Consider the following 25227-nt stretch of genomic DNA (forward strand, 5'->3'; position numbering starts at 1 on the left):
TGATAAGAAATGGCTGACATGCATGTTATCCTCCGTGGCTACTATGTACATAAGGCAAGATCCAGCCAGTGTTGCACACTTTTAATTGCCAATGGTCTCACATGTTAAACACACGCCTATTAAACATTATAAATCTCGCCTGAAAAATCATGATATTGGAATTCATAAAACATCTGGGATTCACATTGGCTTCTGAGATCATTACTCTCACTGCTATTACATTTCTCTCTCTCTCTCTCTGAGATTTCCCTCTGCAACAAAAGGAGCTAAAGATAATTAACAGGCTGTAAGCAGCTCACCTCCAATGACCATGCCTGGGAGCATATCTTAACAGCAGATAAATGGCCATTCAGATACAATAAAATAAATAGTGAAATGTTTATAATGTTTAAAATCCTGTCCCTGCCCCCAACCGGGTGTGCATGGCTCACAATGTTAAATGATGCCCATTACTGTGTAGAAAAAGTGTTCCCGCTCAAGCCATGTAAATGGGTAACTTGTCTGTATTCTCTCAGTAGCTATAAAGGCATAATTGAGAATGGTTTGTAAACTGTGGCAGCACACTGTGGAATGAAAAGGAGAGATGTAGAGCTCCTCCTAGAAGAACAGCTGTTCAATCTTGTATCTAGCACTTGCCTTCTATAATATACAAGTGCTGGAACATAGACAATAAACCAATAGCAACCATGTGTGAGATGTTCCTTATAAGTACCATGGCTTCATATTATTTCAGCCAAATAGTAATTAAACTTGTCAAACTGCAATATCCAGTGGAGCCCTGCAGGCACTAACTCTGCATGAATCGGGTCAAAACAGATAAACAGGAAGCTCCAGCTGCCTCTCACAAGCTGCTCGCCATTGTCTTGGATTCCTCTCACCCCAACATTAGTTCTACAAAATAAGAAGGTTCACCTTTGGATATACAAGTATATACAAGACTTGGTCTGCAGGATTTGTACATCGACACCAATGATTGTTTTGGCATCCAATAAAGACCTACAGGTCCACTGGAATAGTATGCTAACCCTTGACATGGTATATTTAGGAGTTCCTCTTTCTCTATCCCAGGGGTGACAAACTTGCAGCCATCTAGCTGTTGTGGGAGCCTCATCTGCTCTAGCTAGCATAGCCAATTGTCAGGGATTATGGGATCTGTAGTTCAGCATCATCTGTAGGGCCACTTCTCCTTAGGTTTGTTTAGAAACAGAGAGCTTTGCAATGGCAAGGCAAACAACAGACAAGAGATTCACAAAAACCTTGCTGCAAATGGCATGCACAGTGCTTGAGAAAACATTATGCAGTGAAGAATATAACTCTTTCCCGTTATTGTGCCTGCCCTCTATCATGCAATGAAGACTTATAGAGAATTGTTGAGGCTACTCCTCTTCCAGTGACAGAGTTATGGCATGTTTGTGGGATATTGTGCAGATAGCAACGCTTGCATGTATATAATCTGAAATGCCATTGGTAGAACAAGGTTGATGCCAGAGATAGCAACAACAACCTCCTGTCATGCTTGCTTGTACAACCAACGGACCTCATCTGTCCTGCTTGGTGAAAATCACTAAGCATCCCCAGTGCTCTACTGCATGGTATAAAAGTAACAATTGCCACTGAAGATGGTAGTCACAAACAATCCCATAAATTATGAACCAGTCTTTCGCATTTTCATTTCAGGGATGGTGACTTGATGGTTGCAACTCAGCTCCTGACTACCCTGGCTTTTCAAGGATTTTTATTTATTTATTTAGCAGGATTTATATACTGTTTAATCATCAAAACCTAAGTGAGTTACAAAATTTACTAATAAAACTCAGGTATTCCAACACAAAGTTAGCCTAAAGGTTTTCAAAATAAAATCAAAGTGTTTTTAAAATAGGCATTGTAAATCAAACTACATGTTTAAACACATGTCAAATGCATGTCTCTAGGCAGGTTCCCTCAAAAACAAACAAAAAAAACAACCCTTTCTAGTGGTTGCTGAAAACAGTACAGCAAAAGCACCTGCCTAATATCAATGGGCAAGGAGTTCCAAAGTGTACTGTAGGCGCCACTGCACTGAAAGTGATGATTCCCTGCAAGTTTGTCAGCAACATTATGTGGCACCTGTAGAAGTGGTGGTTCTATAGTTCTTGTCCAGGTTCTGGCCTAAGCACGAGGCAGAGATATAGTAAACCATAGTATGAGTCGCATCTCTATACCAGCAGAGGGAAATCAACACTACTGAGCTTCCTGGAAATTTCAGCAACCTGCTACATGTGTCTCCAGCAGAGCTGATGGTATAAGCACAGGTTAGTCCTAGTAATGTCTAAAAACCATGTTCAAAATGTGGCAATAGGGGACTCCCTACATTCTGGGAATGTATACAGCTCTATCCTTTGTAGTGAGGAAGTCACTAGTAGTTGTGCTCAAGCTCCGACGGTGCTGATCACCTTTCAAGAGGGCTGGTGGGAATGTGGACTGCCTTCAGAATGACAATCATATGACTGCTCTCAAATTGAACACTGTTTGTTTCAGGTGATCCAAGGAAGGTGGTACTGAGCTAAATTCTGATAGAACCTGTTTATTATCAAACACTACGGTTGAGCAACAAGCAATACTGATCAGCTGTGAAAGAACTGTTGCCAATTCTCCTTGGCCAGCGATTCGCAGCTCACCCTGACTCAAGTTTTCCAAATCTTTGGGAAATTAAAGAGTAAGATTTTAGACAACAATAACACAAAGAGGGGGGGGGGAGTTACCTTTGGAGAACAGTTGAAATGCATGCCAGGTACCGGGAGGGTAGTAACATACATCGTAATACACCGATACAGGTACAGTGTGCCAACTATACAAAAATATCGCCTGCTAATAATGGACCTGGAGAGAAAAGGGAGGAAATTATGCATCATTTGAAGTTCTTCAGGATTGTAAGTGTTTTCAAGGCAAAATAAGCATGGGGCTCTAGATGCAATTTATGTGCTCTAGAACAATAAATAATTCATATTCATTTTGGTAAATGAAACATTCATTTAAAAACAAATGGAAGCTATTATTCTCACTTAGTGGAATAGACCAGAAAAATCAAGATAGCAATGGCAGCAGGGTAATCGGTTCCAAACATTCCCTCCTAACCTGACCAAGAACAGAACTGTGGTCAGAATCATCCAGATATCAGCAGGCTATTGGACAAAGCACAGGCTGTAATCTGGGATCCAGCTGAGGGGCAGAACCAGTGGCATGTGGTGAATTTTTGCATAGGGGAACAGTCAGGGCCAGAGGCGCCAGCTTGCAAGGCAGATGACGTCACGCACATGAGCATTGTGCTTCCCTCTGGCAGGATGCTGGAGCCCTCCTGCTTCCTTCCCAAAGCTGGGTGGGCTTTGGGAAGGCCGTGGGCAGGCTTTTGGACCCTCTGGAGCATCATGCCTCCCTCCTTAAGCCGGGTAGAAGCTTCCCAGGCTTTGGGAAGGAGACGCCAGGGGAACATTTAGGGGACTATCCTAGTCTCCCTAGTCCAATGACCGCACGCCACTGGGCAGAACCCGCCTCTAAAGGGGCAAAATACAGCCTAGACTCCAAGTGGGTCCTTAAATAAATGCCTTTATTCTACCCATGCCCCCATAAATGAGAGGTTGTCATTTATTCCTTTGGGGAAAGGTGAAGTGCACTGGAGGTCCAGTATGACAATGCTCCTGCAGAGGAAGGCAACAGGCTTCTATGAACATTGTGCAGAAGCTTCTGTTTCTCCAGTACATCAGTGTGAACCATTTGTTTCTATGGAAGAAAGAGGCTTAGAGGAGAAAATCGGGAAGACCTGAAGGTAAGCTCCCCTATTGCCTCAACAACCCCCCCTCCCTGTTTACACAGACTTAACTTTCTTTCACATAAGCCAATAAAAGGCATTCAAGAGAGAAAAATAAATGTATCTTGCCATGTTTATGGGCACCTCACTTGTTCTGTACAGGCCAATTTTAAGTGCAGCCAGCCAATTAGTATAGCTTCATTCTAGGTCTTTTTGATATCTACACTAAGCTAGCTTGGAACATAAATAAATATCACAAGACATTAAATGCCATTTATTGCTATTCCTTTTACATTTGGAACTAGTAAGTACTTTATATATTAGAAAAAAATATTATGAAACACATTTTGAAGTTTTCTTTATAACCTTATAAGGCAGAATTTCAGCTGTACTGGTAGCAAAGTGTGGTTATAAACAATTTTCATAACATTCCAAACTATCAGTGCATTATAGCCTGTGGAGAATTTTTATTCTTATCTCTTAGGAAGTGAAGATAATGACCTGAGAACAGAGGATATACTCACGGAATGAATATATGTGTGTGCATGCGCAAGCACAAGCACACACACACACACACACACACACACACACAAATGTGTTTGAGGTGTAATGTAGATAACAATGAACAGGATCCAAAACGGCATGGGACTTAGGGCTATTTTCTCTTAAGTGCAAACATACACTTCATAACCGAGGCCATATCTCATACTGCTTTTGCAAATCCCCCTCCTGCCTCCCCAGTTTAAAAAATGCCATGCCATGAGGCAGGAGCTGCTATGCAAAAAGCTTTATTAGATGCACGGAGCTATCTTTGTGCACATGCTATTTTTGAAATACAATGGAATCTTTCCCTCATAAAACATCAACACATTTTCAAAACTAAACAAACGAACAAAAAATGAACTCGAGGCTTGAGATTGCATTTGTGCAGGCAGCATTCTAGGGGGAAACCATGCTGCAATACTACTATAACGGGCCCTCTTCCTCATGCCCTCTAAAAGCAAGAGTGGCCGTCTTTTTCAGCCAGGTGGCAGCACTGAGAGTTGGCCAACCCTCTGACAGCGGCATGCCAGCAACAGGAATTGCTGAAGGGGCCAATGCACACATGCACATGTGCTGACATACATACACCCCACACATTCTGATGCCCCCCCAACCCCCGGAAGGAAAACTCCCTCCCTTGTTACCTAAACCTCTACAGCTTTCTTTTTAATGGTGCTATGCCAGAGAGAGAAGAGGCACTTTTCCAAAGTAAGGTGAGGTGCCCAATTTTGGCAGAGGAAAGGCTGACTGCTCTAGGCTCTTTCATGGGCCTGATCTGGCCCATGGGTCATAGATGTGCCATGTCTGCTTTAAGGGCTTCAGCAGATCAGGCACCAGTGATCTTAGCTGCATGAGCAGCCCAAGTGCTTTCCCCTCCTATGGACATGGCTCTGAAGGCACATCATGCAGCAGCCTGGCTGAAGCTAAGCAGGTCCATGTATTAACTGGATGGGACACTGCCAGGGACTCCCATGCAAACTGCCTTGAATTGCATGGAAGGAAGGAAAACAAAATGAATAAAATGGTCCTTTGATACTAGAGGAGAGCAACATAACTAGTATGGAGAAGCATCGTCATCCTGCAAGGAGAAGGAGGGGTAAATTGCCAATGCAAGTGAGCAGTATTGGGGCTGGTGGGAAACTTCTTTCTAAATAATTACTTACAAGCCAAGTTAACATCTTAGTATAAAAAAATCCTTATATATCTGTTTAACATACAGATTTCATAAAATTACTGTTCTTGCCTCCGACTGTATTTAACACATCTCTCCACCACATTTTACAAGCCAGGCTCATTATTAAAGAAGCAGAGTCAGCTTGAAAAAAATAAATCAGCAAAGTATAAAAAATAAAATAATATTAGTATCTGGGACTGAATTAAATATTATCAAAATATGCATGTACTTACTTGTATTTTAAGAGCAGCCACTGAACTGCCCAGAGTCCTACAAGGATCAAACCATTAATTTCACAGATAGAAAAGGCCCATTGAACTCGACTAAAGTGATCAAAAAAAGCGTCTGGTAGGGGCGGATCCACCTCCTTGGGAGGCACTCGTTCATGGACAACTGAGATTGTCACTGTTGTAAGGACTAGACAGCAAAGTGCATAAAAGAAAGCCAAAAATGTCTTCCCCCATTCCATGGGATACTGAGAACGTTCCGGTTCTGGCATGTGGATTTGTATCATATCCTTCCTGTACCCATTTGGCATCCCGTTTGGTTTGCTTTTGCTGCTGAAACCATTTTCATTGGTGAGGGCCTCCGTACTGATGACCAAGTGGCCGTTGGCATGCCCGTTCTTGTGTACCTCAATATGGTGCTCCATTTTCAAAGTCTCTATCATGTCCAGCAGACGTTGTCCATTGTCCGAAGACACACGCGACAAAGGGGGCTTCTTGAAATCCTCCTTTGTTAGGTTCACCAAGTCCTGCCCAGTGAAATTCTTCAATGCCTCACAGTATTCTGGCACAACATCTGACAACCAATCGACCACTTCCTCGCATGACCAGAGTGCGATTTCTTTCATTTCGTCCAAACACTTGCCTGCAGTCTTAAAAATCACGTTTAAACAGGACAGTTGTCACTATTTTTGCTTAACAGGAAATCCTTCTTTGACTCGCTCATCCTGTCTAAAGATCAGTAGAAACCAGTTTTGCAGGTCGATGCACAACAGCTTCAAATCGCCTGGTACAGATATTGACATGTGGCATGTAAAAGGAATGTTCACTTCATTTTGCATTTGCCTTTCTACAGTTAAGGGAGAGAAAGAGAGAAATGCAGTTAGAACATTCATTTTTCTTACTGCTGCAAAAGACATGATATTCAGGCAATATCTGCTTTAATAGAATCAGATGCATTTCATTTATTTATTATTTGTACTCACAACCTGCCCTTCACCAATGGTCCCAGGGAAGATTACAAAAAAACCCCCACAAAATTAAAGCAGCTAAAAAACTAAAATAAGCTACAATTGTAGTAAACCCATAAAATAAAAACTGTGAAATTAACAAACTGGCACAGAACATCAATTCAGCAGGAGGGATAACCCCTACTCAACCAAAGGCCTGGATAAAAACATATAATGATTTGGGGGAGGGGGGCTCATTCCACAATTTGTAGCTTCTCTTTACTTTGTGCCAGCAAATAATCATGGCAAATGTGTGTCTGTGTCATTCCAAACACTTTGAATCACGGATGGCATGAACTTGCTGGCGGAAGTAGAGAATAAGGTAACCGGAGCCCCATCCCTTCAATGATCAGAAGCCAACCAGGCAGGCAGCTGAATCTTACTTTGACACTGGCAACAGGACAGCATCTCATTCTGCACCAGAGGGCAGCAAGATAGGGGACAGAGGATGGCCATATAGCAAAGCAGGGGGGTGGGGGGGTATGGTTGTGGCTGTGACTGTGACTGTATGTGACAAAAGGTAAAAATATACTGCATGACCCAAGACGAAGCAATTTGCCCTAAGTGGGAAGGGTTTATTCACTGGTGCAATCTCAATGCACCACAGGAGGTTAAGGGATTCCACCTGCGATGCCTTAAAATTAAAAGAGATGATGAAATTGTCATTCAGATCAATTTCTTCTGGCAAGTGTCGGGGTGTGGGTGGGAAAATCACTCTATTGAGAAGATGGTTTGAGATCACATAAGTACCAACAGGCAATCTGTTGGGAGAATCAGAAAACAATACCTTGGGCCGCAATTCTTAAGCATAGCTTTCCTTTAAAGTGAATTACACAGAGAATTGGGACGCGAGTGGCGCTGTGGTCTAAACCACAGAGTCTAGGCCTTTCTGATCAGAAGGTCGGGGGGTCGAAACCCCACGACGGGGTGAGCTCCCGTTGCTCAGTCCCTGTTCCTGCCAACCTAGCAGTTCAAAAGCACATCAAAGTACAAGTAGATAAATAGGTACCAATCTGGTGGGAAGGTAAACGGTGTTTCCGTGCACTGCTCTGGTTCGCCAGAAGCAGCTTAGTCATGCTGGCCACATGACCCGGAAGCTGTACACCGACTCCCTCGGCCAATAAAGCAAGATGAGCGCCGCAACCCCAGAGTCGTTCGCGACTGGACCTAACAGTCAGGGGTCACTTTACCTATACACAGAGAATTAAAGGGCACTTTCAAGTAGAGGTTCTTAGGCTGAAAGTGCAAGTCACATTCACCCTTCTGCAAGTCAATGAAGAGAACACAACACATGATGAAAGCGGGTCCCTAGCCCTACTGTTGGAGGTGGGGGGGGGAGAAGCCTGGAAGCATGTGGGCAGTGCATGAAGAACCTCAGACAGCCTACTGTTGCTGAAAAGGGAATTTCACATCCACCCACAGAGACACATATAACCCTTCTCTCTCCCTGACCCCCATGCATAAGGCAATATAGTCAGCTTTGTGAATAGTGAGACTTTTAAATATCAAGTCCCCCAAAGCAGCCCCCACAACCACATTGCAAGGGAAAAAAGACTCCAGAAACTCTGGTTTTCAAAAGGTTCTTTGGCAGAATAAGAAGCTAATTCTTGGGGTTGGAACACCCCTGTGTGTGCAAATCCAAGTCTTTTATAGTGGGGTCGTTTGGACTACGGCAGTTCAAAATGAAATCTGTTTCTTTGGGATTTGTTTAGCCTTATGCTGGTTACTTCTCCCTTTAGAACAGCATGCTAGCTGAAAAATGACATCTGGGTAAATAATCTTGGATAAAGCAAAGTATTAACTTCAGTGGAGATACCAAGAGACAAGGGATTGCACAAGGCTAACTTGCTGGCAGAGGAACAGTTTAATATTTTTCAAGAATTCAGCAGAGATGTCTGCCTATTAATTGTCTGTGCAATCCAAGTAGGTGAAAGGTTGGGTTGAACAGTAAGACATAAGATGGGAACATGTGTTTGGAAACTGAGTGGGTGAAAAAAATGGAGTGGGTGAAAAAAATGGGTGCAGCAATACTGAACCTGTTCCCATATAAACACAGTACAGTGGTACCTCGGGTTACAGATGCTTCAGGTTACAGACGCTTCAGGTTACAGACTCCGCTAACCCAAAAATAGTACCTCGGGTTAAGAACTTTGCTTCAGGATGAGAACAAAAATCGCACGGCTGCGCAGTGGCAGCGGAAGGCCCCATTAGCTAAAGTGGTACTCCAGATTAAGAACCGTTTCAGGTTAAGAACGGACCTCCGGAATGAATTAAGTTCTTAACCCGAGGTACCACTGTAGTAGGGACTCAGGACACACTGTTACTCAATCTATTGCTTGGAAGTTCATGTAGATTCAAGTAAATAAAGTAAACATGTTTAACCAACGAAATATATAAAGCAGAAGGCAGAAGTTTTCATTGAAAAATTGTGCTTGCGAATGTACGGTCTGATTAACTAGCCAAAATGGCCCAGTGTAATTTGGTATCATGATTCTGATGACAGATTCTGCTTTAAGAAGTAAAAAATCATATAGTTACATACTGTCATCCATATGTACAGCAATGGTAGCCAATATGGTGCCCTCCAATGGTTTTGGACTCCAGCCCCCATCAGCCTCAGCCAGCATGGCTTGTAATTAGGGATGATGAGCAGTTATAGTCCAACAACATCTGGAGGGCAGTGTGTTGGCTTTATAAAGAATTAGAGGACAACTCCCTGGCCCAAGGGGCTTACAATCTAGATAATGAAAGAATTAAAAAGCAGTGGAAGAGGAAGGGAATAGAGGCAAGAATAAAGAATGATCAGTGACTAAACCGATTCATTCCTTTGATGTAATACATATGTAGGAATTATTCATTTCATTATTGCTGTTTTGTTTTGTCACTTGCAGGTTTTCCAATTAACTATTTATTAGGGTTCTGGGTCCTTTTATATCAGTAAGGAGCAAAAATAATTTCTTCATTGCAAATTGTTAAACTTAAAGTATTGCTCCTGTTGCAAGTTCTCCTCTCCAGAATTTGCATCATTGGTAGCAGTGTAGCACTTGACTGCATAGGCAATAAATAGGCTGTAGTTTACAAAAATGTTTCATTTCTTATTCTTCCTGCATTTCTGGTTCTACTGCATCTCATGCAATTGGTGAGCACTAGTTCTAAAAATGGTTAGCTTATTTTCTTATGCTTGTTTCCATGCTTGTGCATTTCAGACATTTTTGTATATATAGCCCAACAGAGTTGCCAAACTGATGTATCCAAAATTGTAGTGGCCTATGTCACATCTCTTCCCCAAAATTTATTTCAATGAAGCATTTTTAGGCATAATCTGTCCATGGTAAAATAAAAAGAATCTGACATGCATAAACCATGCTGTAATCTATCTGCTAGCTCAAACAAAACTCAAATTAATTCTGCAATAGGCTTTACCAATGTTCAAACTATCCCAGGTTGAGCCAATAATGTGCTGACAGTCTGTTATTTCTGTGAGTAAGGCTACAGAGCATTAAAAAGACAAAAGGGCAAAAGTGTATGCTTACTGTGAACACAATCAGTGGAAACTTTATTCATTAAAAAAAAATGTGCCAGAGTGTTATTTCTTTGTAGACTACTTTCAAAACAACTGGTCTGTAAATGGTCACTTTCAGGAACCCTAGGAGACAAAGACAGGTGCTGGAAGAGACACAAAGTTTGCTCTGATCTTTCCCTGTAACGGTTTCTATTAATTGCTTCATAAATGACAGCTAAACTAATGTGTGACTTTTCAAAGAGAACTAGTACACTACAATGTAATCTAGTGATTAAGAGAATCGGTTGTGAAATTGGTTATCAAAAGTGGGGTAGAGAGACTAGATTTTGTGGTGTACTGTACACTAGAATATGATGCAAGCAGCTGTTTTTATGTTTTCCATTCAGTTAAAAGCTTCTTTCTGTCAGCAACCTGGATCCAGTTGTTTCCAAGGTCTTAAATAGGTACTCACAGAAAAGCTAATTTTGGGGAATTAGCAATATTACTGCTGGGAACTTTACTGGCGACAATTGTGCGCACACAGAACACCATTGGCTTTGAACGTGGTGCTTACTACAAGAGATATGGCAAAGACCAATAAGAACCTGATACTAGTGTGCCTGCTCCACAGAGCCAACAATAACCACACTGTTGTTGCAAGTGTGATATTTATTCATATAAAAAAGGTTTAAAGGTAGTAACATGACAAAACAAAATGATTCCGAAGCAAAAAAATGCCGCTGCAACTTGAAATGCCACTATAAAACTAATGCGTACACAGGCTACCCCAAAGTGTTGCCTGGTCTATATGCTTAGTTACTGTAGCAGAGATAAGACTAGAGATGGAGAGTCACCCAATTTTGAATTGTGAGGTGGAATCCTAAGAGCTTTGCTACAGGAAAATGAAAGAACAGGGAAGAGAAGGAGCGATGTTAGATGCAATTATAGAATTTTTTCCTGTCTCATGAGAGCCACAGAACTCTGGAAAAACAGGAAGGCATCCAAAGGTTGAGATGCCATATTTATGCATCAGGTGGTAGGGAAACAGCTTAATTTCTTCACCATAACTTAAAGGTTCACTTTCACAGACAGGCAAAAGGACTCTTATTGAAGTAGGCCGCAGAATGGCAGCTATCCATCAGAATTGGTTTGCAAACCCTTTGGTAGCATCAGCCTCATCCTTTTGCTACCCATTACAACTTGGAGATAACAAGCCAATGCTGTTATAAGAATTACTGAGATGTTATACGTGAAGCACTTTGAGGACTTTGGGAAATTGCTTTTGAAGTGCAGTTTATAAAAAATATACTACGGCTGCAGTTCTGTGTACATTTATGTTGAACCTTGAAGCAATTCATTACGAAGTAGCCTGCACAGCATTGGGCTGCATAGTGCAAACCTATGTACAATTACTTCAGATTAAGCCTTGTTGATTTTAGTGGGATTTACTTTCAAATTAAAACGCAGAGCATCTGGCCATCAGAATAAATCTGCAGGGACTCAGAAGCATACATTTATTTTGTGCTTTGCCACCTTGAAGCATATTATGGATTGCTGAAATTCTGTTCCCTCACTTTTGCTGAACTCACTGCAAAAGATAAACAGGGCAAGATGAAGCATTTCACTGCTGTGCAGCAATGCAGTTAGTGAAGTTTTCTTCACTCAGCCACATCACTTTGCCTTAAGGGGAGACATAAGAAACAGTTGCAAGTTATTTGCCATTTTTGCTATATTATTCATCCTGCACTCAGCTCTCACCTGTGGATCCTAGAAGCTGTCAGCATGCGACAGTGGCCATACCCTGGGATCGGCTTCAACTAGCTGGTTAAACCAGATGAGACTAGCCAATGGGTCTCAAACCCTCAGTGAGTTAGGGACATGCCCTGTATGCAAAGATAGACCCTGTCGGATGGAGCGGACAAGACCAATAGTGGGTCCAACAGAGCAGGCTTCCTCAACCTCAGCCCTCCAGATGTTTTTGGCTTACAACTCCCTAGTTAGCAGGAGCAGAAGTCAGGGATGATGGGAATTGTAGTCTCAAAACATCTGGAAGGCCGAGGTTGAGGAAGCCTGCTGTAGAGGGAAGTAAGGGGCAGATGAGGCTCAACCTTTTCCATCTAAGAAAAAGAAATCTCTGGTCCTAAATCTATGCTGCCTTGTGGGATATCTTCAGGAAAAGAAAAACCTAAAGGGTAAACCATGGGTAGGCAAACTAAGGCCTGGGGGCCGCATCCAGCCCAATCGCCTTCTAAATCCGGCCCGCGGATAGTCTGGGAATCAGTGTGTTTTTACATGAGTACAATGTGTGCTTTTATTTAAAAGGCATCTCTGGGTTATTTGTGGGGCATAGGAATTTGTTCATTATTATTTTTTTCAAAATATAGTCCGGGCCCCCACAAGATCTGAGGGACAGTGGACTGGCCCCCTGCTGAAAAAGTTTGCTTACCCCTGGAGTAAACCCTACACAAATCTGGAGTGGACACCCTAAGACAGTTGGATGGTGCCTTGTACACCTTCTTCCGGGCTGGTACCAAACATATTGCTCTGCTTTGCTTTCGACCACATCAGTGAGGCTGGGGGTATTGTCATCTGACAGCCTAGGACTTCCATACACACCGCCCAGGCTTGCACCCTGGAGAGGTCGCTTTGTTGCAGCTAACGCAGCAGTTTGACTTCACCCCCAGAGACGCACTCAGTTGTATCTTGAGACAGACGGATGCCAACTTTAACATTACCAATTTCCTTGACAGTTTATTGTGAAGCTAAAGGAGTTTGCGATACAAAAGAGTGAGTCACTGTAATAACACTAAACTGTCAACCTAAACCAAAGAGGTGATTCAGAAAAACCATGGCAAGCAAAACAAACTTCCTACTTCTTTACAACCCAATCAGCAAACTTTCCAGCCTCTGCCGTTTTAAAATGCAATGCAAGTAATTTTAAAATACTAACTGGAAATTTTCTTCACCATAAGTATCCATATCAGTGTCTGACATTTGTCATTTTAAATACCCTTCCGAGAACCAGGTGAGCCAGAGTTGAAGAAGAGAGACTGACTGCTATTGATTTACTATCTATTTAAGTCAAGGCTGAATGAGAATTTGAACTGAGATCTAAAACTACCCATTTTTCTACTCAACCTGCTTGGCTCTTATGCATTTAATGCCTGGAATTGCATTGCAAGGGCAAACACAAAATAACAAACCAAACAAAGGAGTTTTCAGTAAAAGCCTAAATGACATTGAATTGATCTTTAAATGCACGTATGCATTACCTGGTGTATATGCACTGGACAAAAAAAAAAAGGAGGAGAGAAGAATGTTGTCTTCTACCACAAACGTGAAGCCTACTTAAGGGCACAAGTATGTAGAAAAAGGCAACATTTTCTTCGGGACTCCTATTCAGATAGCTCTATTATATCAAAGCCTGACAAAATTGTCCAGTTACTGGTGAACCAAAAGTAGCACAAAATATTCACACTGCTTTTGCCAGCATTTTCCCCCTAATCCCATGTCTTGTCTTAAAATTCCCAAGGAAATTTTACCTATATGAAACTTTCATCTCAAACCCACATGCCTAAAGCCATTCCATTACACCACTGTTCTGTCTGTAGGTTATGATGTATCCCTGCCTGTAATGCATGGTATCTATGGCTACATTAAAGGTAAAGGTAAAGGGACCCCTAACCATTAGGTCCAGTCGTGACAGACTCTGGGGTTGCAGCGCTCATCTCACTTTATTGGCCAAGGGAGCCGGCGTACAGCTGCCGGGTCATGTGGCCAGCATGACTAAGCCGCTTCTGGTGAACCAGAGCAGCGCACTGAAACGCCATTTACCTTCCTGCCTATTTATCTATCTACTTGCACTTTGGCGTGCTTTCGAACTGTTAGGTTGGCAGGAGCAGGGACCAAGCAACAGGAGCTCACCCCGTCACAGGGATTCGAACCGCCGACTTTCTGATCAGCAAGTCCTAGGGTCTGTGGTTTAAACCACAGCACTACCTGCGTCCCTATGGCTACTTTACCTTGTAACATATTGGGACATGGTTTTGTTTTATATACGCAGTGTATATAAATTCACAATGTATGTGGGATTACATGAAAGGTTCAGTTCAAAATACAAAGTATCTGTTGGTGGTTGTCACATAAGACTAGCCTGGGAAAAGTGGGTTCTTTTTATACTGAGCTAGAGGAATTGTAAAACCTCGCTTCTAATTGGCCTGCTGGACGGAAATTCTGGATCGTTCGCCACACAGGAAAAGCATTCTTATGAGGAGAGAGAATTCTATGCCACTCAAATCTGATTGATTGAAGCGTGGGCTGGCAGGAACATAAGCAGACTGGGTCTACCACTGTTCAGAGTGTGTTGACCAGAAGGAGTAGAAAAAAGAAAAAGCTGGGATAGAAGACAGAAGGCTTCTGGATGGACAGCAGGCTACTGAGGCAAGGGAAAACCAGGAAGTACAGTCTGCCCCCAAAAGAGCTGATTCACTGGCTTATGCCAAAGATTAGCAGAGAAACCATGAAAAGTCTGTGAGCAGTGAAGGGAGAGTTTATAGCAAGAAAGCTTCTGGAGCTGAACAGAAATTCCGGCAAGCCTGGCTGATAGGAAAACCAGCAGAAGCCATCTGCACCCGATAGTGGTGATAGCTGCATGCCTGAGGAAAAGAGACTATGGATAATTGGCACTTTTAGGAACTGCGTTTTAGAAATCCATCTTAATTCAATTTCTGTATTTGAAAGCAACTGTCATTATAACAGTGTCGTTATAAAAGCAAGCATTAGTGACCAATTTAACTGCGGTATTGCCCTTATTTTACCCCTGCGGGTGGTAATAAATAAAGAACATTTCGTTGTTTTGATTTGCTTACAAAGCTGCTTGGCTACTGGGTTATAGTTTAACATGTCTGTAAACAGTAAAGCATACATCACATGGTGGGAGTGCTTAAAGGGTTTTGAAACATACAATAATGGTGGGAGTATAACAGAAACTGTTTCATACATCTGATGAATCAACAGGGAGAAATAGAGGCTGTTTCTGCGCATATAAGAGGAAGTAATTCTCCATCACAGAACATTATAGCGCGGCTGAATGGACCCTTATGATAAGAGAAGGTGGAGCTACACTAACAACACACTGCAGCCCTCAGCATAATAACTTTGTAGGCTGGCATGCATGAGAAAAACAGGCTGACTATTGCTATCATATCTTAACACTTGTATAGTATAAGTAAAAAAACCCAAAAACTAGCAATGCCAGTTTCCCAACAACTTCAGGGTATGATTATTTTCCTACCTAGTGTAAGAAAACAAGTGTTAAATGGTTGCAAAACGTTAGCCACACTACTTTAATTTTGTTTTTCAATAGGAAACACTCTCCAGAATTAAGACAAGTCACCTAATACCCATTCTAGCCACAATTTGAAAAGCACTAACATGCTGCTAGGTCTTTCCACTCATGCTAGAGCAACAATCCAGAAAGCACCAGTGGTTTTGGCCTACTAGAGAGTTTCCTCTTTAATTTCTAAAGCAGCTTACCATGGACCTGGGGTGAGGGGAGGGAGGGAGGGAGAAAGAAAGAAAGGAAGGAAGGAAGGAAGGGGGGAGGGGGAGTGCTGCTGTTGCTGTTTGACGGGAGGAGAGTGTGTGCCTCCTAGCTAGTCACATTGTTCTCTGGGTTGTGGCCAAGATTTGAGCTTAGTATTGCAGCTTAGAGTTGTTTGAATTGTGTGCTTTTACGTAACTTGAAGCTGGTCCTGAACAGATATTACAGCTTCGACCAGTTATACTATCTTTATTCCCTACTCACGTGGAACTGCAGTGATTTCAAAAGATCACCACATATGTTGTGGATACTGAGAATGAGCCATAGGCGCAGGAGCAGATGTCAGTCATGTGGACAGTATGGGGGGAGGTGCAAAAGGGCAGACTGTGTGGTGCTTCTCTGAGACAACAACTATGGCTGCTTCTAATTACATCACTGCCCACAAATTATCCTGAAGACATTGCCCTGTGGGTTTCTGGGAGTGGCATCTGAAATGCTAAAGATTAAGAACATAGCACAGCCTATTTCCACTCTCTTTAAAAACAACAACTGGAGACTTCAGATTTGTCCTGGCTCTTTTGACTTTAGCATATAATACTTTATGTGAACCTGAATAGTTTTTCTCCCCGCCCCCCCACCTTGAGCCTCCAATGTGTTGGCCCCACAGTGACCAAGTGTCCTACACTACAGATGACAGTCCTCTGTTGGGAGGGCTGTTCAGTCTTATCATTTGCTATTGGCAAGGTATATAATATTTCTACGTATAGTAATTCTTTCTAAATTTGTGCGTGTACCTGTAAATTAGCACATGCACATTTCACATAGTTCTGTGCCCTCTTTTGACTTTTTTGAGGATGCATTTCTTCCTTTTCATGGCAACACAGAAGGAAAGGTTCATCATACATCGAGCTCAACCAGCACAGTTCCCACTCATCACAGGGGATCCATATTGTGCATGCACTCCTGTCTGAAAAAAGTGTTAAATCTTTTAAGACTATTTTACTAATGTTTAGCTATAAAGACTACCTCACTTCATAATCTCTCCTTATGTACAACCAGTCCAGTACTCAAGCCTTCTTCAAAAGATGAGCAAGATCTCTACAATGTTTGGGGAAAGCAAATTTACTATGGTTTTACCTAAAGCTACAGTCAACGTCTATTGATATTTTTAGTGTTTCTAGATGGAGATTTTGCCTTGTTACTCATAAAGCAGCCAACGCTGAACAGCATTTTTTCCGCAATATCTTCAAATTCAGCAAGACACTATGCAGAAACGTAATAGACTCAAGGCACTTTGGAGTACTAAAATTGCATTCACTAGTGTTCATTTCACTTACAAAATATATGTAGCTGCAGTAAGTGGAGAATTCCCATCAGGAATTCCTAATACTACCTAAATTGTTTAGTCAACCATGGAGACAATGAACCTCATACACTAGTCTGAAGTTCACAGACTGTGATCCATTGCTAAGGTGTTGGCCGTTCCTCGCATCCCAACACCTACACTGCATTTGAAGATGCTAAAAATACAATTGTGCCATGGCATAATCCTATTATGCCGTGACTCACCAAGTGACTATTAAAGACGCAGCACAGTCCTAAACAAGTTAACTACTAAAGTATTAGGGCACCCTTGGCTGGAATCCTTTATACAGAGATTACAGCTGACCCAGATAATGAAGACAGCTTTGTTACGGAAACCTGGATGAAAGAAACACGCCGACAAAAGTACCCATTAAACAGCCGGTACAATGGACCCTGAAACCTGTTTGCTTTTGAAATTGCCCACTATTGTAATGATACAGAAAGTGCACCCTAAAGAGAAACAGTGATGGCAACTTCTATATTCTAAAACATACAATGGTAGAGAACAGAGGTAGGTAACCTAAGGCCCGGGGACCAGATGCGGCCCAATCATCATCTCAATCCAGCCCGCAGACGGTCCGGGAATCAGTGTGTTTTTACATTAGTAGAATGTGTACTTTTAAAAGGCATCTCTAGGTTATTTGTGGGTCATAGGAATTTGTTCATTTTTTTTCTCTCTTCAAAATATAGTCCAGCCCACCACATGGTCTGAGGGATGGTGGACCAGGCCACGGCTGAAAAAGGTTGCTGACCCCTGCTGTAGAACAACATTGTTAAGTCTTAAGTAGGTTTTAATTTGCTTTTCAATTTATCACAATTTCTAAGTAGCCAATCGGCACGTCCACACAGTGAAATACAACACTGCAATCATTATCCCTATTTCAAGTGAGAAAATTTGGTTCCTTGTTTTCTTTAACCGCTGCCTTTGCCATGTGCAAGTGCAAGAGGCACTTTGGCAGACTGGCTTCAGAGTGCTCACATTTGAGAACTGCTACTTCCCTGCCTTAGTGAGAACTCCCCCATGCTGTGTGATCAGAGAGTAAGGGGAGGCTACGATTACATGAAATCATAAGGAAAAAGAAAAGAGTCGGAACTTCACTGAAAGTCACACAGAGAGCAGCAACGCCAAGTCATACATGCCTAGATAAAGCTCTTAAATAAAACACTCACATTTTCCCCCCTCCAGCTGCATTTCTCCATACAATGTGTACAAAGCGCGACATCAGTAGCTTTTAAGAAAAAGAGGCGGAAGAGAAGACTTTACTGGGGAATTCGGTTCATCTGGAGGAAGCCTGTAACTTATGTGGGAGGAACTATGTACCGTTAGAGAGAACTTTAAGCCTATCGCCATTCACAAATGCTAGATTTATTTCACTGCAGCTTTCACAGATCACAGAATGAGGAAGGGTGTGCCAAGAGAATGTAGATTACATGGTATGTTGGGTGTGGTGGTATTCAGCAAGCTCAGTTTTCCAGTGCTTAAAAATGGTGGGGCAATTTTAGGATTAAAATATATTGCTTTTAATTTCTTTTTTGCTCCTGAAAAGTATCTGCAACCTAGATAATTAAAGCTGAGTTACAAAACTCCAGTTTTGAGTATCTTAAGTATATTAATGGGGCAATCCAAAATTCATTCCAATTCCTACCTATGTAAGTATTTGCAGATGCTAAAGTTGCAAATTGAAAACACAACAGTCAGTTACTGTAAAGAAAGCCTTTGTTTTGATTGGTTTTACAAACAAAGCTAATTCTTTTAAGAAGGGTGCAAAATCACAGAGAGTGGATTTTAAGGGGGGAAACTGAGAAAAGGCAATCCTATTTTTACCAAATTACTCTGTGAAAATATTAAACAATTACAGGGAAAAGGAGGTTTCTAAAACTGATCTTTTAAACCCAAGTTCCCTTAACAGAACACGGGACACGGGTGGCGGTGTGGGTTAAACCACAGAGCCTAGGACTTGCCGATCAGAAGGTCGGCGGTTTGAATCCCCGCAATGGGGTGAGCTCCCGTTGCTCAGTCCCTGCTCCTGCCAACCTAGCAGTTCGAAAGCACGTCAAAGTGCAAGTAGATAAAAAGGTACCACTCCGGCGGGAAGGTAATCGGCGTTTCCGTGCGCTGCTCTGGTTCTCCAGAAGTGGCTTAGTCATGCTGGCCACATGACCTGGAAACTGTACGCCGGCTCCCTTGGGCAATAAAGCGAGATGAGCGCCACAGCTCCAGAGTCATCCGCGACTGGACCTAATGGTCAGGGGGCCTTTTACCTTTCCCTTTCCCTTAACAGAGACACATCAGAGGTCAAGGGATTGTACTGTGCCAATCTGATCTTTTTGACAGTATAAGAACTTATAGACCAATTCATATTGTAATGCTACTACTGTAGTTGCAGTTGCTACCTGCTACTAGTTAACACCTGTAACAAAGTCTGACTGCCATTCAATGTTCCTTTGCCACTACTGATACACACTTACCGCTGGTCTTAGAAACACTTCCCCAATGCAACACTCCAGATATAACAGCTGTCCCCAATAACTACTGTGGTTCTCAGGCATGACCCATCCCATTTCACCACTTGAGGCAAAACAGGAATTACCGCCTCCTGCCCCTCCTACTTTCCCACCAACATTGAAATGTCCCAGCTCTCACTGAGCTCGGCAAGCACTGGGGTGTTCCTCAAAGTGTTGCCTCTCAGCTTTTCCACCTTGGGTGAGGAAAGACTAGCAGCAATGCTGCGTGCTGAAATGTCTCCCTCTTGCCAGCAAGAAGGGGCGTTCCAGCAGCAGTGGAAGCGGCGAGGTGGGCGGAGTTCTGCCTCTTGTGCTTTGCCCACCTGAAGCAGGTGGTTCTGCTCAAGTAAACATTCTCAATGGAAGTTACCACGGTTGGTAGCTTACCAATGATGCAACAACTACTGCTAAAAATATTAGCACTTAAAAGAGTCAGCAGAAGAGGTAAGAAAGAGCAAGAGTCAAGAAGTAAAAAACAACACATGGTGTAAATAATCAAAGTGCCAGCACACGTTCCTAAATAAGAATGAAAAAACTGCAAGTAAACACACACACATAAAGGTAGAAATTGTTTCATGTGTGGTCAGAGAGAATATCAAAGCAACTTCAGCCAGGCAACAAATAACTAACATTCATAGAAAATCATTTAGTATGGTAACATGGGGGAAGGAATAAACCAGAACTACAATTCAATGCATGTCTATAGAAAAGTAAGCCCCACTGACTTAAATGGGGTAATGTAAGTATGCACAGGTAATAGGCACAGTAGGGCTGGCCGATGATTTTCAACATCGCAGTGTATCACCAGCTAAACACTGCAGTTTGGCAATATATCACAATGCTGAAAAGACAAGATGCATTGGCCTCTGCCCGCGAGACATCAGGTAAAACTGCCCTAGCTCTCACCTTGAGAGCTGAGGCCGTCTCACCCAGGCTCACGGGCTGGGACAATGCAGCTTGTTTGTGCCTCTCAGTTGTGGGGAGGGAACTCCCCCCCCCCCCGACTGAGACAGTCCCGGTGCTCTCGCCACTGGCACGTGAACGGCAAGATCATCGGGGCTCCTTTAACTGCTCGCTGCAGGGAGCGGCAACCGCAACTCCCCTCAGTCAAGCAGTCTAAAGATGCAGAGGGAGGAACAAGGTCTATCCACACCTAGCCATGTGAGGGCAGAGTGGGCAGTTTCACTCAGCGATATATCGCTGGTGAAACCGTCACCGCTGCTGAGTCCCTCTGCTAGCGGTGCCGCTGGAGGAAGGAACTCTTGAAATGCAATGTCACAAAAATTAAACGGAAGTGTAAAATTAATTCTCGAATGAAAATAGGAAGGAGAAACAAGGCAAGTGTACTTGCTGAGTTTTAACATTTCCCACGCAAAATGCAGTTCAAGTCTGCACAGGATTAAACAGAAAGGGCAGGCATTGCCTCTTTCTCCTGCCTCAGTGCCACTGCCTTTCCATAAGAATTGCCATCTACACCACCAATGCAGAACGTGTGTTATGTGGACTGTGGACAGGACAAAGGTCAAAAGATTAGCCATGCTAAAAAGATTTATATTCTCCCCTAGAGTTTATGTTCTAAGAATAATGCTGGTCATTGACCATAACAAAGAGATTGATTGATGAAGGCAGAAATATTAGCAAATTCTACATATGGTATAAGCTTCTTTGAACTCTGAACCTCAAAAGCATGGAGTACATTCTGCAATCTCGTATCATATATAGATCTCTGAGTGGTTACTTACAGTTCATGGGCTAGCTGAGGAGTAGCTAACATAGTGCTTAACTACAAAATTCCTGATTTGCCATGCTGGCTGAGACAGTAGCATTATAGCTTAACAGCAACCTTGCTTTAAATAGTAGAAGATTAGCCACATCCACACAGTCAATAAATAATCTATGGAAGTAAACTGTAAAGTGGCAAACTTGTTTCAGGACCTGCAGGAGTATCAGCGGGGGGCGGGGGGGGGAGAAAAAACCTCAACTTTGCTGAAGCCTCCCTCATAGAGACTCAACAAATGTGGGTGTTCCTCTCCCCAAAAAGCTCAACAACTTTGATAAAGGCTCCCCTAAAAAAGCTCAACCAATGGGTAGATCATTGCCACTTTTTTTATAGTGGGAGTAGATCACAGTCTCTTGGAAGCTGGACATCCCTGATATGAAGCGGGCGAGAACCTTTACAAAAAAAGATTGTCAGCCACTAGAATACATATTTGGGAAGCTATTCAAAACAATGCACAAAATATTTATTTAGCACATTTATATACCTCCCTTCATAATGCAAATTTCAGGACCGTTAAAATATGAATTGAAACTTGCAGGAAAATCTTGTATTGCACATTGTTAGTCAAGCTGATGTTACTTCATGTGCTCACTTTTAGTACTTTAGCCTGTGTTTGCGCACACACACACACACACACACACAAACACAGATGTCTGTATGTGGCGAGAGATTTGATGGTGCTTGCAAAAGTACATGGGAGAGGTGAAAGAATGCAAGAGATTTTACCTTCAGGGATGACTGATGCAGTACAGTGATAACTGCAAGTTGTTGGGCTTTTTTTAAAAAAAAATTATCAGCATTTCTTAGGAATGTAAGCTTTCTTGTTTTGCCAAAATCCAGAGATCCCCTCCCTCTATCTAGACTTTACAACAAAACACATTTCACATGCTTTTTTTATTAAAAAAAAAAAAAAAAACTTGGCTTCAAAGTTTCCCCAGATATTGCAAATGAAAGGATCACTTACACATGAACCAAACTACATTGCAATTTTGATTTCAAAGTATTTGTAAAAACAAACCGGATAGTATGAACTTTGAAGGTGGGGGAAAAAAATACAGTCGTACCTTGGTTTTCAAACGCCTTGTGAGTCAAAATGTTTTGGCTACCAAACGTTGCAAACCCGGAAGTGACTGTTTCAGTTTCCAAACTATTTTTGGACCTCAGATATCCAACAGCTTCAGAAGCTGTGCTCTGGTTTTTGAACATTTTGGAAGTCGAATGGACCTCCAAGGTATGACTGTATATTTTAAATGCACACTAAAAAAAACCAAACTACTATAAAATGTGTGAATTGGCCAGATTAAGATTTGAACTTTGCAAGGTGCTTTTAGACAACTCTTGCATAGTACTAATACAGCTATCTATACTACTGTATTTCCTAAACTGGCTACTGTAACACCCTAGCAGGAACAAATTTAACATCTTAAGTATATGACATCAGAGTTTTCTTCCATGCAATTAAAGCTTGTTATTTTATCATGAACAGTACAAACAAGTATTTGAAACAAATATTTAATCAGATGTCACACATGGTGGGGGAAAACCTCTTCTTAATTCAGAAACATGGCCTCTGAAAGAACATACTCAACTGTGCAGATAGTTGGTGACTTGAAACTGGGCTAAGAAGACATGCCTGCATGAATTAAACAGCACCAGTCTTTTTCTCTCTGGTGTGATACTTTACACATGTACTTTTTAAAAATAAAGAAATGGAACTGCCTTACCTATCTTGCTCCTTGAAGTCATAGTGTCACCCATCCTTTCAATTTGTTGCTGTCTTGCCTTTCATTTGTCTCCTACCAAGCAAGAAGAACTTTTTCACTAATTTCTCACTCAATGACATTGTTTCATATATATTTTTCTTACATACATTCTATAATACCAGGAAATACAAATTTAATTTTGCAAACATGTGTTTGGTTGCTGCTGGAATTCTTCTCATATACCCCACTCGCACACAATCTTGAGGATTGGACAAAAGTCCAATGTATATTTTTTGGTCTAATTTTTATTCCTGGGCAGCACTACAAATGTCCTCTTCGCCAATCCAATACTTATTTGGAACTCACATCGCAGCATTCCTGTGCCTCTGTGCCAGTTGCTGTGATGATAGGAGGCAAAGGGAAGTTAAAACAGTATCTGTGCCAAATTTCAACTACCTCAATCACTTTTCAGCGAGTGAATGAAGATCAAGCTTCACCACATAGAGACACTTGAAAGTCAATGTTCACAAACAATTCCAGCTACTTAACATAGGTAAAATACAACTGTAATTGCAGTGCAGTTAAGGAAAATTCATTTAACTCATCAGAAAACAAAATACAGTGGTACCTCGGGTTACAGACGCTTCAGGTTACAGACACTGCTAACCCAGAAATAGTATCTCAGGTTAAGAACTTTGCTTCAGGATGAGAACAGAAATCGCGTGGCGGCGGTATGGTGGCAGCAGGAGACCCTATTAACTAAAGTGGTATCTCAGGTTAAGAACAATTTCAGGTTAAGAACGGACCTCCAGAACGAATTAAGTTCTTAACCTGAGGTACCACTGTACTTTACTGAAACTACAACATCTTGTTAACATATATCTGCACACGCATATATCTAGCAAGAGCCAGACAAAGCACTTGTAGGCGGCCAGCACAAGGTCTGAGGTGAAAATTCCTTGCTTGATTGTCCTGTCGCTGTTTGCAAGCCAAACAAGAACATTCTTTGATCCACTGAGATACAGGGCCCCAGAATGCAACAAGACCAACCTTATACATTTTGAGAAGAATGTAGCTATGCTGGAAGAATTTGACCAGCTTCCAGGAACAGAAACAGATGCTGTTTCAAACTAAAAAACAGCAGGAACAGGCGCACACATTGCTACACAAGTGTGGAGTGGTGGTCAGAGTGCTAGATTTCGGTGTGGGAAAACCCAGGTTAAAGAGCTTTACTCAGCTGCAATATTTATGGAATGTCTAGGGCAAGTCACTGTTCTCTCTGCTTTATCCCACCTCTCTGGGATAAAGATCCTTGAATCAGCTGGCTATATATAATAAAAAATGGTTACCCATTCTGATTTTACTTGAGATGCCTATTCTCAGCAGCACATTTCTCAACAATTGCACACTATGAATCGGGTTGTTACTTTTATTGGTTTCTAAAGATACAGAATAAGGATTTCTGCAAGTCACCTAAGAGAATGTGGGGCCTTTCGAATTCAGATGTCTTCAGTGGTTTGGAACAAGATCAGATCAGTGATCTTCTTGCATGATAGGCTACCAGTAACTGCAGAGGGTATACCATGGACATTATATGCATAGAGTTTCTCTTATACTCCCCATCCTCATGCTGTTAACAAACCAGGAAAAAAAGCCAAGACAGACATACAGACATTAAGCCAGGGTTCCCTGGTTTGGATGCAACAGGGAACGGCGGCTTAATACAAACTAGAAGGGGTGAGGTATAGGAGCACTCAGCCCAAACATTAAATAGAGTGTGTGTGTGTGTGTGTGTGTGTGTGTGTGTGTGTGTGTGTAAAACCTGCAGGACTGCAGCTAACTTGAGTATTGTTTTATAAATTGTTTAACAAAGGACAAATGCCAATTTTTAGTGGGTGGGGGATGCATGTGCATACTTTACAATAGTCTGATCTAGAATTGTAAAAACTCTGGAAAGTGTTTGACTGATTACATGCACAGTAACCACAGTTGGGTCTCTCTTTAAAAAAACAAACCAAAAAAACTCTTCAATCTTTTCAGCATTTCTGCCATCTTTAACAGTAAGAACTAGAAACTTTAAATAAACACACAGCAG

General features: G+C 42.0%; 1 protein-coding gene across 9 annotated transcripts in view; it reads right to left on the bottom strand.

Moving 5' to 3' along the window:
- SGMS1 (sphingomyelin synthase 1) overlaps window positions 1–25227 on the bottom strand; it is a 69114-nt gene that overhangs the window by 5996 nt on the left and 37891 nt on the right. For 5 of the 9 annotated variants that reach the window (XM_081861912.1, XM_081861908.1, XM_081861909.1 and 2 more), the window contains 3 exons: window positions 23154–23225; window positions 5735–6575; window positions 2742–2859 (listed from right to left, as the gene is read on the bottom strand). In XM_081861912.1, coding sequence (XP_081718038.1) covers window positions 2742–2859; window positions 5735–6354 — 738 coding nt within the window. In that variant the 5' untranslated portion in view covers window positions 6355–6575; window positions 23154–23225. The remainder of the gene's footprint in view (window positions 1–2741; window positions 2860–5734; window positions 6576–23153; window positions 23226–25227) is intronic. The other 4 variants (XM_081861913.1, XM_081861914.1, XM_081861915.1 and 1 more) reach the window with 1 other exon arrangement.

Source organism: Podarcis erhardii (assembly GCF_964252035.2).
Source record: "Podarcis erhardii genome assembly, chromosome: 5".
Classification (NCBI taxonomy): Eukaryota; Metazoa; Chordata; class Lepidosauria; order Squamata; family Lacertidae; genus Podarcis; species Podarcis erhardii.